General features: G+C 38.7%; 1 protein-coding gene across 2 annotated transcripts in view; it reads left to right on the top strand.

The window, feature by feature from the left end:
• The window catches only part of PSPC1 (paraspeckle component 1), a 53,030-nt gene that overhangs the window by 8,062 nt on the left and 28,460 nt on the right, over positions 1-16,508 (top strand). For both annotated transcript variants that reach the window (XM_031465676.2, XM_064493302.1), the window contains exons 3-5: positions 4,164-4,259; positions 7,363-7,559; positions 14,780-14,864. In XM_031465676.2, the coding sequence (XP_031321536.2) occupies positions 4,164-4,259; positions 7,363-7,559; positions 14,780-14,864 (378 nt within the window). The remainder of the gene's footprint in view (positions 1-4,163; positions 4,260-7,362; positions 7,560-14,779; positions 14,865-16,508) is intronic.

A 16,508-nucleotide genomic window follows, 5' to 3' on the forward strand; every position in this document is an offset into this window, starting at 1 on the left:
GACAAGCAGCTGGGCTGTTACAATTTGTTAACCCAGTCATGGGCTCCCACAACTGGGCTTTTGGAGTTGCTGAGTCTACAGATCATTCTGGGGAGTATTAACATCTTCGTAGTATCAACTTTTCCCTGTCTGTGAATGTGATGTATCTCTCCATTTACTTAAAAATGTCTTAAAGTAATTATAGGTATTAAACTATCATATTACCATGCCTTTCCTTTCGGTTTGCCCACAAAGAAGTTTTTGATATGCACCCTTAGTCTTCAAATTGGATTTGGTATAAAAGTTCCTTAGTCGATTATTGATTTCTTTTATCGCTGATAACCGTGCCCACCTCTTACACTTACTGTGCTATTGGTTGGGGTCAAATATTTTAGGGTTTAGGAAATTGGGTACAAAGGCAATGAAAAAATTGTTTCCTGGCCACACTTGTAACAAATTTTTCAATTTGTTTTTGACAGTTAAGCATTCATGCTAAAGCTGTTTTACAGCAGGTGTAGCATGAAAATTAAAGCTCTGCCAACTTGTTCTCTCAGAGACTTGGATCTTGTTCTCTTTGCTTAGAGATGCTTTCCAGATTATCACAGGCCTTGCTCTCGCATTTTATTCACATTTTGCTAAGATGTTATCTTTTTAGAGAAGCTGCCTATTTTACCTTAAAATAGCTGATGCTTTATTCTCCAATTTATTTTTCTTCAGAGCTCTTAGTGTTAACTTGCATCTCTTTCTTAGTAGTAGTATGTAACCTCCAAGAGGTCAGGGGCTTTGTCTGATTCAACACCATAATCCTAGCACCTGTATTCTGATAATTCCTGGCCACGTAATAATCTTACAGTAATTATTTAATGGGTGAGGGAAGGCTGGAACTAAAACAATAGGCAGGGCGTATGGTTAGTATTTTTTTTTTCTCCCACTACAAGCTTTGATTAATTGGTGTTTAAAGTCATAGCTGGACATTGGTAAATACTTAACTATGTTTTGTAGGTAGCTTTTAGAATAATTTAAAAACAGTTTTGAAGGAACGGACAAGGTGTTGAACATTTTGTGTGTCTTATTTCATAATCACAATCACTTGTATTTATACAGCACTGGTTACTATTTGTCCCATTTTTCAGATGAGAAAATTGGCCCAGAGACATGAAGTAATTTGCTTAAGATTGCACAGCTAGTAAATGGGAGAGTTTAGTCTGATCCCAAATACCTGGCTTTTTATACTGTGCTGTAGTGGTTTATCTTTTCTCTAGACTCTCCTTGCTCAGGAACTTTGTTGTTAAAACTTCTCATGAAACTCAGGATGCTCTTCTCTGCTGTTTAAATAGTTGGTCTCAGCTGAAATGTCACTTCATGGGGAGGATTCTCCTGACTGCCTTGTCTGAAGTGGGCCCCTCTGTTAGTCTTTCTGATAACATTGTTTTTTATCCTTCTGAGCTCTTAAAATGATTCTTTTTTTTACTTTTTTTGGGCAGTGAGGGGGTCTCTTAGAAGGCTTTCAGGGATTGTTTTATCTTTGTACCCTTAGCCCCAGTTACAGTTTTGGTACCTATTAATCAGATATTTATTGACAGACTGACTCTCATACATCTGAGGTAGTACAAGTGGTTTCGTAGGGTTTTAGTTTCTAAATGTAAACATCTTGTGTAATCAAAATTTCTCTTGAAAATGCTTTTAAATTGTCATAAAATGTATACTATATATGGCTTTAGGTAAACAGCCTGATATAGTATATGTAATGATTAACACCTCGTATGCAAAAGTATGTGTAAATTATATATTTATGCTGTTTTGAAACTTTTAGGTAAGGATTGATATTTTATTGTTTTTTTAGAGGACTTCAAAAAACAAAAAGATTTAAAACATAGAATAAACTAATTTTTTCTTAAAATTAGCACATGGTTCCATTGGATCATTTTATAAATCTGAGATAACATTATCAGATCCTAGTGATTTTATTTTTTCTCTATCATAAAGCGTTTTGTCAATCTAGGAATTATTTTATCATTACTCTTCAATTCTTAACTGTGTTAAAATGGCTTAAAATAAAAGCCTGCTCAGAACATTTGTGTGTCTGCGAAGATGATTAGTAGCGGAACAGGTTGTCCTCATTATGTAGCCCTTTTTAAATTCCATGCGTGAAATGCTGCGTCATCACCGTGATGTTAGCTGCAGGAGATCTGCTCTGCTAGCCCTGTGGTCATCCTCAGGCAGTTGTTCTTTACGTGGTTGTGGTTTTGGTGTGTCTGTGGGAGGAAGTGGGCTCAGTTTCCCTCCTGCCGTCTTGAGCCCACCTCCTCAGTCCTCAGTCGTGCTGTTGCTGTTGTATGTGCCACTTTGTTCTCACAGTTAGCCACCAGGTGTCTTTACAGAACACAGGGAAACCGTAAATGTCCACCCGTTTGTTTGGTTAAAAAATTATTGCACATGTGTCCATCTGAAGTGGTTGCATGTACTCTTTGAGGCTGTATTTACTCATTCTTCATTACATTCCATTTTTACATATCAGATTTGAGATCTCACCCTGGAGAATGAGGCCTGTAAGTCCTTTTTGTTTTGGATTCCCACTCACTTTATCTGAGGTTTCTATAATATATTGTCTTCATCACCCCAAGATACTCCACACCTGCTTCTATTTCTTTTTCTCTCTAAAATCTGTTTGCTAGCCCAGGAATAATTTTTTAAATAAACATTTTATACCTTTCCTTCCCCTACAGTTGAGGATTTAAAGTCTCTGTTGTTGTTGTCAAATAGCCCTTTATAAAATCACTTTTCTTGGTAGTTCTTAACTTGCTGGCCATCCCACCACACTACTGTGGATGTCTTCTGGGATGTCGTGAGGGTGGTGCTCAGCATTGCAGCCCACAGACTGGGCAGTCTCTAGGGTCTCTTTGATGGTTCCAGAGGGTTCTTCAGCTAAAGATTGGGGCCGCATCTGTCGGGCACTGTTGATGCTCTTACGAAAAGTGATGTTCCCACTGTGCTTCATGTTTTTCTGCTCTTTCTGTCTCTTGGTGGTTCCTCGAGGGCTTTGATGATCAGGGCAGAGGCAGAAGGTGCCAACGCAGTCTGGGCCTGTTGTTCTCAGTGTCAGTTTCACTGCAGTCCCGACCCTTGGAATTCCCAGTTGCCTTGGTGATGTCATCACCCACCTCTTTTGGAGACAGACCCTGGGGCCCACATTGGGGGCTAGAGCAGATGAGGCACGGACCTCCCCACCGGTGCACCTCAGGTATAGATAGGACTTCGATCTTGGTGGGGTCGCACTTAGGCGGCACGGTGGAGGGGGCTGGTGTTGGACGAACCTGGGTTTGGGATGACGGAAGAAAGTTGCAGTTTGGCCTCTGAGCCAAAAGCCCTAAAGTCTCTGTTAATCTCTGGGTCTTTATTTATTTGTAAAGGGAAGCATTTGGAATCCAGAAAGCCCCTTCATCTCTCTGGCTCTTCTGTTAATACCTCAAAAATTAACAGTGATTTGTTTCTCTCTGAACATCTCTGTTTAGAAGACAGTATAAATTGATTGTGTGGTGGAGGACTAATAGCAAGGAAAATTGCAGTGTCAGTGTGTCATCCAGTCCCCTATGTCCCTGTCATGTCTTTGGTGAGCTTTTCTTTCCTTGGGAAGCAGTAAAGAAGGAGGGTTTCCAGGTCACGTCTTTCATCATCCACTCTCATTCACTCACCCCAGTTCTTCCTTGAATGTGTTGCTTCTGGCTCCCTCTCCTTTTGCTTGGCTGATACCTTTTAATTCTTATTTTAGGTTTTAGAAGGACTTTTCCTTACAAGACTGGTTGGACACAGAGGGAGCTGGGAGGCGGGTGAGGTGGGAGTTTGAGGCAGGGGGTCAGGGATGATGACATGACACACAGAACTGAGCTTGGTGCTCGCTCCTATTGTGCTTTGTAACATGAACGGCGGTGATCACACAGGTTCACGGTGGTTGGTTGACGTTTCTGTCATCTTGAGTGGACTCTGTGCTCTAAAACAGGCACCTTTGACTTGGATGTTCACCTCTGCGCGGCCACTGCTTATCGACTGATCTTGTAACTTCTGAGACATTTTTCTCAGAAAGATATTTTCCAAGTATATATCTTGGAATTATTGTAAAAGACTTCTAGGAGGGCATTGGTCGTAGATACTGTATGAACACTCGTTCATGCTTTTTACCTGCCCAGGACCCCGCGCCCGGTCATCGTGGAGCCAATGGAGCAGTTTGATGATGAGGATGGCCTGCCCGAGAAACTGATGCAGAAAACTCAGCAGTATCACAAGTAAGGATGCGTCAGACGTGTGCTATCTAGGGTGTGACGCTGCGTGGGGGAACAATTACCATTGGCTTATAAGGTGCTCTGTTTGTTTTTAGCCTGGTTAACAGAGTGGGCGGATCTACACAGAATACTGATTTTCTTCTGTATATTGGTGAAACATTAACTTTACTTTGAAAAGTCTCAACTTTCATAACTGGGGCATGGGTGGGTTAGGTAGGGTACTGTCAGTAATATGTATGCCAGAGAAACAATGAAATTGAGATATGAAAATCTTTAGTTAGTGTGCTTCAGGTGGAGTATGAGTCAGGAGACTTGGATGGGGTTAGAGTGGGGGAGGCTCTAGTTAGTTAACTTGGCAAAGGTTAAGAATTCTTCTTAAAGATAAAAACAGCATGTTTTCAAAATGTTGTATATTATTATTTTACCAATTTCTTTCCACTCTGTGATTCAAGTATTTTTACATAAGTTACCTGTATGAATACATTGTGTGTGTTTAACCAATCACTTGCTTATTATAATAAGTAGCACTGTAGTGTTTGCATCATGAATTCAACAAATACTGGAGTGGCTTTCTGCCAGGCACTAAAAAAACCACGAGAATGAGGTATAAGGGCTTATTAGATCAAAGGGTATATGTATTTAAAGTTGGTTAATATGTAACTGGTGCTGGAGGTGTATCAATGAACAAAACAGACCAGAAAGTCATGCTCTGTGGTGGTGGTAAGGGGTCGGTGGGTAAACAAATAGGAAAAGTGTGGGGAAAAGACAGGGAAAGTGGGTGCCTGGGAGCAGAGGAGTGTGGCTCTTGTGCACTGTGGTTAAGGAAGCATCTGTGAGTATGCATCTGGTAGCAGCTTGAGTGGAGGGGAGGCTGTCGGAGGTGGGATGGAGTAGAGGGTAGGGTCTCAGCCCAGGAGTAGCAGCTCTGCAGGCCTGAGGGAGGTCTCTGTCTGGGAGCAGGAGGGGTGAGCAGAGAGCTAGAATGTGCTGGGAGGAGTGCAGGTTGTTGGGCCTTGTAGACTGTTGAGCTGACTTTGGCTTTTGTGGCTTATGAGAAAGGAAGGAGCAGAGTATTAAATTTAACAGCAGCTTTCTGGCTGCTGCTTTAAGAATAGATTGTGAAGAGCCAAGGGTGGAAGTGGGGAGGTGAGTTTAGGGTCCTGATGACATGGAGCAGTCACAGTGGTGATGGTGAGCTGTGGTCAGATTCTGGGTGTAGTTTGGAAGCAGACTGGATTTTGCTTAAGGGTATGGGGTTGTGGGAGAAGGGAGTTGAAAGGATGATGTCGAGCTTTTCGACTTCATTAACTGGAAGTATGGAAATTGCTAGTGACTGGTGTAAGAACCCTGCCAGGGAGCAGATCTGGGGGAGGAAGATCAGGAGCCCTGCCCTGGGCGTGTTAAATTTGACCATCCAAGTGGGGACGTCAGGTGGGTAGTTGGATTTGTTTCTGGAACTTAGGTGAGCTGTCTTGGCTAGAGTTACCGCATGTGGTAGAAAGCATGCCAGAGGACTGACTCTGGAGACTCAGTTTACCAACGTTGAGAGATCAGCAGGCATCAGCGAAGACCGAGTGGGAATAGTCATTGTCGTTGGAGGGACAACCAGCAGAGTGTGTCCTAGTAGCAAGGGAAGAAGGTATTTTAGGGAAGGATCAGTGTAATTCATAACCACTTATATTTCTCTTACGCTGTTTTTCAAAGACTTGCTGTTATTTCCTGTTCAGTTAACTTTTTTCCTGATAATAGTTTATTACAAATTTGAAATAGAACATATTTTTGAATTCAGGAATTATAGGAGTGGAATTATAAGGGTGTTAATAAGAAGTGGTATTTGTATTCAGTGCTTGTTTGTATAATGGTTTAATTATCCCAGCAAACATCATGAGATCTCATGATACTCCCATTGTACTGCTAAAGAGTTATGCTCAAAAGGAATGTTCACAAAACATAAGAGCCATGACTCAAATTTAATTGAAATTTAATTGAGTATGGACCCCAAATCCATATTGTTCAGGTAGTGTGTCCCTTGGAGCAAATGAAGAGTTTTTTTTAAGATGATTATAGCCAATGTCTGGCTTAGGAACTACTGACCAATAAACAATTCTTCCAAAAAAAATTGGTGGGTGGCAGATCCTCCTGTCTCTTTCCCTTTTGCAGTCAGTGCTTTAAAAAGAAAAACATCCATGTCTGTTTTTTAGGTCTAGAATACCTAGATCATGGTTAACTTAGCTTTTCCTTATATACCCTTGAAGATCTTTGACATTGTTTCTTGTCACTACATTTTCCATCTGTGACCACTTCCCCCTTTATTTCCCAACTTTGTCCCATCCACCGCCTTCCCCTCCTCACCTCAAAATAAGAGTTAAAATTTATGATTGCAAGGCATCTGTGCTTTTATTGGTGATAGGAATTGTGTTCTTATTAATACTTTTTAATAGAATCTGTGATAGGCAAGAATAATTGAAGAATATCTTTGAAATTCAGGTACTTTCTAAGGTCTTTATTTTAAAAAGTTTAAAGAAATTATATTCATTAAAGAAATTAAATGTGTATAATGTGCTAGATACATGCTAGGTACTTGAAGTACAGCAATTAACAGAAGTTTTGTGTCCTCCTTATTGAGTTTATAGTCTAGCAAGGGAAATAAGTTTTAAACAAATTGTAGTAAATTAGGCCTATATTTTTTGGCCTACCTAACTAACCAGGCACATAACACTCAGTAATCTGTATCTACTTTTATTACTATCTCTAAAAGTTACTACTTAAAAAAAATCTGACTTCAGACAGTTAACTTAAGGCACATTTGACTTATATGTTGCAGACTGCCTTTTGTAAAATTTTTGTGTGAAAACCAGATAGACCATAATATTGGAGGTGAGAGTTAGGGGAGAGTAGGCTGTAGCAAGCTCAGATTGCCTGGCTTTGAGTCCTGGGTCCATTACTTACCAGTTTGACATCTTTGTGCAATTACTCAAATTCAGGCTTGCTAAAACCTGCGTCATGATGTTGCCGGGAGGTGATGCTTGACAGTGCTCCATAAATGGCAGTGCGTGTTATTCTTACGTGTGCGTACATTTCTGTGTGTCTTTAAATGTAACCTTAGGGAAAGAGAGCAGCCACCACGTTTTGCTCAGCCTGGGACCTTTGAGTTTGAGTACGCATCTCGATGGAAGGCTCTTGACGAGATGGAGAAGCAGCAGCGTGAGCAGGTTGATAGAAACATCCGAGAAGCCAAGGAGAAACTGGAGGCAGAGATGGAAGCAGCCAGGCACGAGCACCAGCTGATGCTGATGAGGCAAGGTGAGGGGCACCTCTTGTGGGCTGCAGTTCCCACTGCTGTCTGCTGCTGCTTGAGCTGCCAGCTAGGAGTTTGGAGACAGTTGGACCTTGAAATATTAGAGAGGAAAAAAAATCTCACTTTTCTGAGAGAACTTCCTTAAGGAAGAAAACGTTACTGAAAATAAGTTCCCTCCATAAGTAATCGTGTTGGAGGTAATTAAAGCTGTTAACTTTTGCCGGCGGTGGATTGTGATTCTGCTGGTGAGAAGAGAAGCATGGTGGGTAATCCTTGGTGTGTAGATGGGGCATAAAGTCACAAGTCAAGATTTTGTCTGGTGGAAAGAAGAATTAGGGCAAATGCTAGCTATTTAAGATTCTTAACACTTGTCAAAAGATCGCAGATGGGTATTCTTTGGCGGAGATGAAGGAGATTTCATGGGGACGGGTGAATGTGGGGATTCAGGAAGTCTGAATTCTTTGTAGTTGGCAGGAATGTTGTAAACAGTTGAGACGGAGCTGGCTGGGTTTATCTCTAGGAGCAGTCACAGCGGGTGATAACTTACGGTGGCTGGTCACACAGCTAACGTGACAAGCTGCTTCACTCTGTCTCAGAAGCTTTCAGAGTGTCTCCTTTTGCTCTACACTTCCTTTCATGCCGACTTTTATTGTTCGTCTCCCTCCTTCCTTCTGCTCTGTTCTTGATTCTCCAGGTAGTTTTTCCTGTCTCTCGTCTTTTTCACTATCTGTAGTAATTTTGTATTTTTTAATGTAAAGCTTCTGATTGCTTGCTTGCTTTCTTTGCTTTTTTCCCCCCATTTTTAAAAAATTGAAGTATAGTCTGTTGACAGTGTGTCAGTTTCTAGTGTACAGCATCATGTTTCAGTATACATACACGTACATGTATTCCTTTTCATATTCTTTTTCATTGTAGGTTGCTCAAGATACTGAATATAGTTCCCTGTGCTCTAAATTAGGAACTTGTTTGTCTATTTTATATACAGTAGTTTGTATCTGCAATCTCAGACTCCCACTTTATCCCTTCCCACCCCCTTTACCTCTGGTAATGGTAAGTTTGTTTTCTATGCCTGTGAGTCTGTTTCTGTTTTGTAAATAAGTTCACTTGTGTCTTTTTTTAAGATTTCACATATCAGCGATAATCATTTAGTACTTTTTTTTCCTCTTTCTGGCTTACTGCACTTAGAATGATGATTGCTGTTTATTTTGCTGTCAAATTTTTTGCTTTCGTTTTTTTAATTGAGCATTTCAGTAAACATCTGCCTTCTCTTGGCTGCCCCCAGAGATCAGGGCAGCATAGACAGCTGCCTGGGTTTCTGCACCGTCCTTCTTATTGGACTTTGTGCCATCTAATCTTGGCCTTCTCCAAACTGTTCTTTATGGTAGAGCCTGCATTTGTTTAAAAGGTGAAAATTTGATCGTCATTCATCTCTAAATCTTTTTAGTAGATTTTCATTTCCTTTAGGATAAAGTCTAGGTTAGTTTTTTTCCCTCTGTTCAATAAATGTTTATTGAGCAGTTATGATCAAGTCAATGAATAACTGTTCTGATGTCAAATAAGTTAAAACAAAATCGAGCTCAACAGACGATTGAAAACTGACATTTCTGGTTTCATTTGGACCCTTAACCTAGCTGTTTTGTAAATCACTTTTTCTAACAATGGAACTGATTCGTACCATGTACTAGTATGTTTAAAGATAAAAGCAGGTCTCTTGCAGAAAACTTGAAAATTGTCATCTAATATAAAGTTGCAAAATCATTGGTTGCTTAGGGCTGGAAGTGAGAGCTTCAGGTTTATCCAGTCTGGTGGTTTTGTGGTTTCTGATTTGCCTACCCACTAGAACCAACTGGGAAGTTTTAAAAACTGTAGTTTCCTTGGCTCCATGGCTGCTGTAGCCCTTCTGTCCACTGTGAGTTGTTCTCTGTGCATAGCCTGCCAGGTGCTCTGCCAGCCACTTCATTTTCCCGGTATCTGTATCACAGTCATGCCGTAGTTAGGAATTACCATTGACTGGATGTGAAGGCATTTGTACTGGAAGATATTTGTTACTGCTGCTTACAAATAGTAATGTAATAGTCTTTACTTCAGCCTGCATTTCACGTTGGCTGTGGATGACACCGTCAGAGGTACTGAGGATGCAGTGATGACGACTTCATAGAACTCTTGTGCACTCTCAGACTTGCCTCACCCCGAGGGTATTTTGACTTTGAAGCAGAGTAATTTTGTGAAGTTACTTCCTATGAGCTTTTGTTTTATTGCTTTTTGTGTGTTTATAATCCCTGTTAACAGTTTTAGGAAAGCATGTTGCTTAGTGTATCTTACTCCTTGCTTCTTCTGGGTTTACTTCTGCTGAAGTACATCTTGTATTTATTCCAGCAAAAGTCTGTAGGTGATAAATTCGTTTCAGTGTTTGTTTAAAAATTTAAAAACATTTTGTAATTTTGTCTTTGTTCTACAATTTTGTACTGTGTCCGGCATTTCTAAGGGTGTGTTCAGGGAGGGGAGCATCTCTAGGTAACCTTGGTCCTGTGTCTGCAGAAGTGCAGGCCTCCATTGGCCTGCCGTGGAGGTAGAAAGCCCACAGCTCAGAAGAGGGGCCCCTTCCCTGGCCCGATCTTACGTGTTCTGGTAGGATTCAGTTTCTTCTGTATTTTAACAGTTTGTTCTGTATCCTTTAATGAAGAAATCATGCAAGTGCCAGTAGATGTATGTTTGTGAACTTCTTTGTAATCAAAGAAAGCCTTTTTATCTTTGTGGCACCTTACATTCTGCATGTGTGTCCACGCAGCTCTGTCTTACTGTTTAAATGGCTGTGTGACACTGTTAAATGGCCAGAATTAGTTTATGTAGCTCATCCTCTGGTACTTGATGTCCAGTTCTCTTTCCACTTTGTCAGTAGAAGGCAGTGCTGCAGTGAATATGTATGTATCTTAGCAAACTTTTGTGAATGTTGATTCTTACCTCCATTTAATAATTGCTTGTTTTATATTTTACTGATGTTTATGTAGTCCCTTCTAGACCCACATCCCATTACACTTATTACAGGTAATTTTTTTGCTTCTCCTGCTTTTGATCATCAGTACAGGAGGCATGAATTTATAGGAGACTGAATTTTTGTTATAGTTACTTTTTATTACCTTTCTTACTGTGATTCTGTAACTCTGTAGAGCTGTTCTAAAATGGAGAGTGCTAACTGCTGTGCGTTTTGCTATTACTTTCTCTTCTTCTGTCACTGGATTTTTTTTTAAGTAAGCCTTTGTACTGATAATATAAGTAGTATTTCCTTTAAATGGTACCTTTTGATTCTTGATTACCAAAGAAAAAAGGAGGAAATAGGCATATTTGGCCCCTACATTTCCCCTTTCCGCTCAACTTTTTTTTCTTCTTATTTGTCTGGATTTATGATATGGACTTAATGTTTCTTTGTGTTTTCTTTGAGTATAAAAGCTGTTTTTTGTGTGTCTGAGAACACAAGTTCTACTCTCTTAGCAGCTTTAAATTACACAATACCATGTTATCAAGTATAGCTACTGCGTTACACCTGTGTAACAGGTATATTAAATATTATTATTATTATATACTAATAATACATACTTTTGTATTATGTTATTCTATATATTAGACCTCAGGCCTTGTGCATCTTATAGCTGTAAGTTTGAACCCTTTTACCAACCTCTCCCTGCTTCCCCCACCTCCCAGCCCTTGGTAACCACATTTATACTCTTGTTTATATAAGTTTGACTTTTTTTAGATTCTGCATGTAAGTTATACTTGGTAGTATTTGTCTTTCTCTTTGTGGCTTGTTTCACTGAACATAATGCCTTTAAGTTCCATTCATATTGTTGCAAATGACAGGATTTCCTTTTCTTATGGCTGAATCCTTTTGTGTGTGTGTGTGTGTGTGTGTCTGTGTCTGTGTTAGTCCATTCTCTGTAGGTACACAACAGCTGATCCTCTCCTCTGTTGGTAGACATTAGGTTGTTTCCACACCTAGGCTGTAATGAGTAATGCTTCAGTGCATGTGAAAGTGCGGTCTCCTCAAGATCCTGTTTTGATTTTGACTTAATGTTCCTTAACCATAATTCTCATCAGTGTTTAAATCTCAGCCCTATTTTAAGTAGGTTAAGTCATTACTTTTCTGTTCATCACTTAATTGGTGTTTATTCTCATGATTTCTATAAGAAGGTTCATAGAAGCATCACTCCTCAAGTTCTTGCATCTTCCGAAACATCCATGATCCTTGTGCTTTAAAGTACGTGGGTCTTTCTCGCCCTTCCTTCCTTGAGTACTTGATGGCATGTTTCTGTGGGAAAAGTATGAGATAAGCCTGGATTTTTCGCTTCCTTGTAAGTGATTTGATCCTTTTGCCAGGCTTCCATATAAATTCTTTCTTTTCAAAATCTGGTAACTTGTCCTGAATATATTTTCCTCCCTCACATTTTATTATGAGAAATTTTAGGCATAAAAAACATTGAAAGAATTTTAAGGTATTTACTACTTAGGTTTTATTATTAAAGTTTTTCTTTATTTGCTTTATTTATTGCATCTTTGCATCTGTCCTTCATTAATATTTGCCATGTATCGTCTTGTACACCATAATATTTCAGCTTTTCTTGGGACTAGATATGCTGTTCCAATCTGTAGATTCAATTCTTGTATTTCTGGGAAGGAGCTGTCTTAGATCAGAGAGCATACATTGTCTTCATGACTTGAAGAACATTACATTGAGAAAACACTTTCCTGCCGTCCAGCAAATCAGACTTTAAATTGGTCTGTATTCCCCTCTATTCCCTTTTGCTGTGTACCCATATTCATGATATGTTGAAATTATAGGTGTAGTTTTATGTTCTTCTATCGTTGTTTGTTAGGATGCATTGTTAAATGTTACTTCATCTAGCACTAAGTCGTGCTGTAGCTGATGTTCTAACTGTGGAGGCCTTTGGATTTTTTTTAAAGGGAAATTGCTATGAGTATGTTTTACTGGTTCAGAGGATAAAAACACCTATAGTATATAACTAATTGTTTTTGGTTAATTTTTTCCTCCAGAAGGATGTTATCATGACAGTGTACAAATATGTAAGCTTTAGTGAAATTTCAGGAACTCTAGTATTAGTAACTCAAATAATTTGGTAGATGTAAAATGGTATTTTTGTTTTAAGTTGATAGTGCTTTTTCTTAGTATCACATGATGTGCTTATCTGACAATTTGGTTGTCAGATTCTTTGAACTCATCATTACACCACTTACTGGTGAGGAAGAATCGGAGAGGTTAAAGCAGCTTTCTTGACTGGCAGGGCTTAAAAGGAGAAGATTCAGTTATCAGAAAACAAATGTTCTTGTTCCTTTCTTTTTCTTTTTCATGGAAGACATTGTAATGCAAATTTTTACATTTCGTAATATATATATATGTCCCTGATTTAAGAGTAGCTAACCTACAAAATCAATAATAAAATTATTACAGGATATACTGTATTGACTTTCTTGGGTAATTAATGATAGTAAGATACTTCCCATGCAGTAGCTTATTGAAGCATTCCCTCTTAGGAATATAAATAGGTTATATATCTTTGGTCTCCTCTAGGTTTTGGCCAACTATAGAATTATATGATAGTTGCAGGTTCTCAGTGTTGGTTGCACTTTGGAGTCATCTAAGGAGCGTCCAGAAAAATAGTATTGGTGCTTGGTCCACATCCCAAGAGATTCTGGTTTAATTGGTCTGTGGTTAAAAGGTACTTGTATAGTTCTAATGAGCAGTTGACAACTGATGATATAAACGTTTGAAAATCATTCTAGACATGTTTGATTTTTTTAAAAATATTTTTTGTTGGGGAAGTAATTAGGTTTATTTATTTATTTTTAATAGAGGTCCTGGGGATGGAACTGAGGACCTCGTGCATGATAGGCACACACTCTGCCACTGAGCTCTACCCCGCCCCCAGTCATGTTTGATTTTTAACGTAATGAAATGTTTTCTCAACTGGCATGTTCTCAGAATCCCCTATCACATGTACCAAAGCAAACTTCCCTGACCAGAGCCCCAACATCTGGTTTGTAATTTTTGTTTTTAAGTTGCTCAGTTGAGCCAGATCATCCAGGTTTGGGATGATGGCATTTTGGAAAGAGCTTTGGGATAAGAAAAGGTTTGCCCTGTATCCCAGTTGAACTATGAGGCTGGATGGCGAGAACATATTTATAACCTGCCTGAATCTTTTTTCTGTGACCTAATTAATACATAATTCAGTCTTTTCAGTCTGTAAAATGGGGAGGAGACTATTTACCTTGTTCAGATTATGAGTCCTGTGTTGTTAAGGTTATTAAGAAACATTCAGTTGAAATAATTTATGTTCATTTTAGAAATTTCAGATAACATGATTATAGAAAAAAATGAAAGCAACTGATAATTGTGTTATCTAGGGTATTTGTGTATATATTTATATTTATGTATTTTAATTATGTATGCACATGTAATTTGGTGAGATAGTATGGAGATTTTTAGTTAGCACTTGGGAAGTTTATCCACTGCTGCTCAGATGTGCAGAACAGATGTACCTTTCGTTATCTGATACTGCTCTGGACCCCTCGTGATGATGCCACGAGGATTGGACAGTGGGGGTGCTCCTCTTGTTAAAATACTCTCGTTCAGACCAGTGTTCGGCCTTTTTCCTTTGGGGGAGCACTCTCCTCATTGCCCTCCTTTGTGAGACCTTGACTTATGTAGGAGGAGTCTGGGCTGATTGTGCTGGGAAGGCTGTTTTTAGGGTTGTCATGTCCTATCTCATTATTCCTACTGTTTGATCTAGTTCTTATGTGCCCTGTGCTAATATCTCCCAAGGCATCTTTTTGGGCTTTGCTCTTGCTGCTGAAAAAATTCTAGTTTGTTTTAAACTATGTAAATGAAAATATAGCCACCATTTACTCTGTTTTTAGTATATTCCTGGCCTTATGTTGAAACAGTTACTACCCATTTAAATTTCTTAACATAAGGATGAATTTTATTATTTTCTTCATACACATGAAGAAACAGGCCCAGAAAAGATATTGTGATTTATTACGCAGCTTCTAATCTTTCACTGTAAAATGATACAGTAGACACAAAAGAGAAGCTAGCTGTGTGAGTATCAATAAGTTACTAAATACACTGCCAGTCATAGAGACTCTGTGCTTGTGGATATAAAAATACAGGAGGGGAAGCTAAAAACAGTAATTTGTAATCAATATTTTATAGATTTAATGAGGCGTCAAGAAGAACTCAGACGCTTGGAAGAACTTAGAAACCAAGAGCTGCAGAAACGGAAGCAAATACAACTGAGGTAAAAGAACATCATTATTGCATATATGTGAATGCATGTAGTTTTCACTGTATGTGTCATTAATGTGTTACAGATAAGGTGTACAGGTTGGAAAATACAGAAAAAAGTTGTCCATTTTTAACTATACTGAGGGAATTATTCCACAAGTTAGCGTGATTCTTTGTTATTCTGTGATTTTTGGAGCTGGTTATGGACACATTGCATACACTGTAAGCTTACATGAGGGGCTTAGGCATTATTGCATATAATTTTTTGTAAGAATGCACTGTGATTTACAGGACCATTTTTCCAGAGATGGATATATTTGCATTGACCTTAGTTTTAATTTTTTTATGTGTATAATATTACTCTGAATGCCTTTATGCATTTTTGTGCTTCTGATAATTTGTTTACAAAAAATACATGGTATTGGAATCTGGTAGAAAGGGTAAGGGCATTTAAGAGCTCAGTACATAGCAGACAACTGTGTAGGGCAACTTAAAATCGTTTAGGTTTAGTAAAGAAGTTAAAGAGAATTGTTGATCCAAGATGTAGAAACAAAAATTAACAGCTTTCCTTGTACCTGCAACATTTGATTCTAAATTTTGAGGTAAATACTACTCTTACAAGTTTCAGAAATGATAATTAGGAATTGTTGTAAACAAAGCTGTGATAGATGAAAGCAGACTTAAAATTTTGCTTATAAGAATAGTGCTTGTGATAGGAAGTAAGATGATCATGGGAAATAAGAAAAGAAAATGAGAAACTGCGTGTGCAGTGCCGTCACAGTGTGGAGAATGTAAGTAGTCAGTATATTTTAGTGTATTTTTTCAAGTTTTGTACCTGAGTATATATCAGTGTATATGTATTTCTGTTTTGGAACTACTCTGATTTTACTGTTACTCATTCTTAGCTTATGGTACTTAGACAGGCAGCATTAGCATCCTAACCTAGGAAATTACTAGAAAATCTCAAACCTTCACCCAGAACTGCCAAATCAGAAACTGATTCACCTGTGCTTTAGTAAATCCTCCAGGTGATTCTGACACATCCTGAGGTCTGAGAACCACTACTGTCAACGACTCCCTGTGACCCTGTGACACAGGGACCTTTGTCATTTTCGTTCTTGCTGCTGCTCTCCTTTTTCTGTAAATGTGGAGTTTCTTCTGCTCTTACAAACAAAGGAAACTTCCCCTCCTCTGGCATAAACACACTGAGTCCAGGTTTATCTTCCATTTATCCTTAACAGCTTGGCTTTTAAAGTTAGTGTCCCATACTTCTCGTACTGAAAAAATAAATTGTTAAAACTAAACAATGCAGGAGAACACAAAATAGGGTATAAAAACATAGCAAATGAAGCTAACTGTATTATAGCTGGACCGCATTGTCACACTGGAAGGAGATGGGGAAGAAAATAAGGAACTGAGACAGCTTTGGAAAACAGTATCTTGATTTGGGTACGTAGGCCAGTGTCAAGAACTGTGTATAAATGTTGTAATCTAGTTAGTAAATATTTCTGGCAGGGATTAGGGTTGGAATTCAGAAACTGCTTTGTGTATATACTTTCCTTTTTTGATCAAGACTTTATTGAAAATAATGTATATACTTTTTAAAGTGAATAAACTAGTAAATATGCATGATGTGACCCAGTTTTCTCATTGTTGG

This window comes from Camelus dromedarius, chromosome 13 (assembly GCF_036321535.1).
Source record: "Camelus dromedarius isolate mCamDro1 chromosome 13, mCamDro1.pat, whole genome shotgun sequence".
Classification (NCBI taxonomy): domain Eukaryota; kingdom Metazoa; phylum Chordata; class Mammalia; order Artiodactyla; family Camelidae; genus Camelus; species Camelus dromedarius.